The following is a 2,972-nucleotide window of genomic DNA, read 5'->3' as shown; positions in this document are numbered from 1 at the left end:
CTTACATATTCCATGAAATGAATTAAAATAGATACAATGAAAAGAACAGGAAAACCAGATTGAAGCTGACCTTAATCTTGGAAAATGTTTAAGGGACTAGAAGGATTTGAATAACTATTTGTTTGGCTAGAGGGCTAACATAGGCAGCACTGCTGGGGGGAAAAATAGATTCAGGGTTAGCTGGCTTGGTCCTTGAGTTAATGGCGCTGGGCCTGGCCACGGCAAACTATCAAAATTCTGATAGTTTAACCGTAAAAATATACCATCTTAACTATTCTTGTATCCACAAATATAGTAAATTCTGTTCTACTCATGATGGAGCCTTGATTCACATAATAAACTAGCCTCATCCCCATGATGCATAGAAAGATTTCAAAGTCAAATCATATACATCCCTACTGTTGGGTGGTGAAGATTACAAATTAGCCATTGGTAAATAGTTTATCTTCAACTCATAACTAAGTTGAACCAAACTGCTCAAACTCATTATATGCCAGCTCCAAGCAGGTCAATATCAACAAGAGGAAAATTGGCTATATTGATAGTCACCAAAAGTCTCCGCAGGAACAAGAACCATTCTTAAAGTGATGAAAACGGATCTTATCTCTCATGATAATCTCTCTATCGGTAACTTTAGACGTGAATTTCATGAAAGTATGACAGTCGTTACAAATCCTCAAGTTTTTTATAACCCGTATGGGAAACGGAGATCTCACACTTATAAGGCCAAATGCAACAGCAAGCTTCTCACTATGAGCACTTAAAGTAGCCTGCTTCTCTTCCATTTGCACATCATGCAGTACTTCACTGGTATTTGGGACATAACCAATACTAGTTACCTGCTTAACTAATTCTGCCAACACTTCATATATACTTGAAGACTCTGGGTGAGATCTGTCTCCGCCATGGAAAAGATGAACCTCGTTGTTTGCTTCAACAGCACTATACGCAACTACCTTTTTCATTCCTTTCTTTCTCATTTTTTGCCTCACCTTCTCAACATCCCCCCACCTTCCAGATGCTGCATAGATGTTGGACAACAACACATGATAAGAGGCAATTTCAGGAGCTAAATTGAAAAGAATATCTGCCACCTGCTGGCCAAGTTTGATATTCTTATGGATTGTACAGCTACCCAGCAGAGCTCCCCAGACCCCGGCATCTGGTTCAATGGGCATACTTTTGATGAAGTTATAAGCTTCTTCAAGACATCCAGACCGACCAAGAAGATCAACCATGCAGGCGTAATGTTCTAATCTTGGCTGAAGATTGCAGTCACTGGACTTGACCATTTCGCTAAAATAACTCTGCCCTTCTTTCACCAATCCTGCATGGCAACATGCAGAAAGAACTCCTAAATAAGTGACGCCATTAGGTTGCACTCGTGCTTTCTTCATCAGAGAGAAAAGATGCAGTGATTCATCACTGTTCCCATTCATGGCATACCCTCCAATCATTGTGCTCCATGAGATAACATTCCTCTGGGGCATCTCATCAAACAGACATCTTGCGGCTTCAATGCCACCACATTTTGCATACATGTCCAGACGTGCATTATTAACAAACAAATTGCTATTGAGATTCTCTTTGATTATAAACCTGTCGATCTGCTTACCAGTTTCCAAACAGCCCAAGTCAGCACAAGCTGAAAGAGTGCTCACAACAGTCACCGAGTCAGGCTTAATCCCGGCGAAGACCATTTCATGAAACATTGCAAGGGCCTTTCCTGCATTCCCTGTTTGCACGTAAACAGCAATAAAAGCATTCCAAGCTATTAAATCCCTTTCAGTCATTGTCTCAAACAGATAATCAGCAGAATCCATATCCCCAAACTTGGCATACAACAGCATCAATTCAGTCCTCACAATGGCATCAAAGTCAAGCCCAAATTTGACAACATGGGCATGAATCTCTTGGCCAACCCATAAATCATCTATTTGAGCACAAGCCTTAAGCACAAAAGGGAAAGTGAACGAATCTGGACGAACACCAAGCTCGTGCATTATCTGGTAAACGGAAGCAGCCTCAATGGGGAGGCCATTTTTCACATATCCTTTAATGAGGGTGTTCCATAAGAAAGACCGTGGCTTGTGCATTTCGTCAAAAAGAAGGCGGGCGTAAGTCATGTCACCTAATAGAGTGAGACAGGTGAGAAGTTGAGTGATGAGGCTGTTTTTAATGGACAAACCAGTGGTGAGTACAAGGGCATGGATCTGCTTGAGCTGATGGGACTGTAAAGAAGTGGACTGCAAGAGAGAGGCAAAGGCTTGTTTAGTGAAGGTTGATGATGAGGTAATAGTTCTGTTCTTATGTTTGTGAAAGAAAGCAGAGCAGTGGAGGATTGAAGAAAAGCGTTTCGGAAGCATGAGTCCCACATTAGGTATTCGGGACCCAAACCAGTTAAAGCCACCAATCCAGTCTTGCAAATCTTTTTGTTTCTGGTAGAACAAACAGTTTATGAATCACTAAAGGAAACCATCCCTGATAAATGAATTAAGGAACAAGAACTTTATTCCCACATGGCTCATTCTCAGGACTCAGGAGTCTATTGATCAATGATCATGGCAGCCCAAGTGATCAACTTAATCAAACCTAACCCTCCAAAACTTCTCCAAGCTCGTGGGGGACCCCATTGTTTTTAAATATCACAAATCTCAATATGAAAATCCCATGATCAGGCATCGGAGCCATAAAGGTTTACAATCTTGTTATCTCACCCCATTAGAAAATCCAAAACCGAAGATGCATCAGGTATATATGATCGATCATCCAAATGGAGATTGAAAAAACGAAAGCTTTATCGATATCGAACTTAGGAAACATAAAGATTCTCTCTCAAAAGTTCGAAAAAGTTTACGACGTAGATGTGAACAAATGACAGGCTTACTTGGTTGTTTAACAAACCCATTTCTTGGTTCACAACTTCACATCTTCTCCCTGTTTAAAGGGGGAAAGAAAACTCTTGTACATGT

The 2,972-nt window shown here is 40.8% G+C and overlaps 1 protein-coding gene across 1 annotated transcript; it reads right to left on the bottom strand.

Moving 5' to 3' along the window:
- Positions 1 to 217: 217 nt before the first annotated feature.
- Positions 218 to 2,972, bottom strand: LOC149024840 (Tetratricopeptide repeat (TPR)-like superfamily protein). The gene has a single exon (XM_089143004.1). It carries the CDS (start codon positions 2,364 to 2,366, stop codon positions 546 to 548), a length of 1,821 nt encoding a protein of 606 aa, XP_088999130.1. The 5' UTR covers positions 2,367 to 2,972; the 3' UTR covers positions 218 to 545.

Source organism: Hakea prostrata, chromosome 2 (assembly GCF_041222555.1).
Source record: "Hakea prostrata isolate BN-2017 chromosome 2, UWA_Hpros_2, whole genome shotgun sequence".
Taxonomy (NCBI): domain Eukaryota; kingdom Viridiplantae; phylum Streptophyta; class Magnoliopsida; order Proteales; family Proteaceae; genus Hakea; species Hakea prostrata.
The sequence above is the reverse complement of the archived record's forward strand: the minus strand, read 5'-3'. Positions and strand labels throughout refer to the sequence as shown.

Coding starts and splice junctions, on each gene's coding strand:
- LOC149024840 (XM_089143004.1), bottom strand. CDS start 2,366: ATGCTTCCGAAACGCTTTTCTTCAATCCTCCACTGCTCTGCTTTCTTT.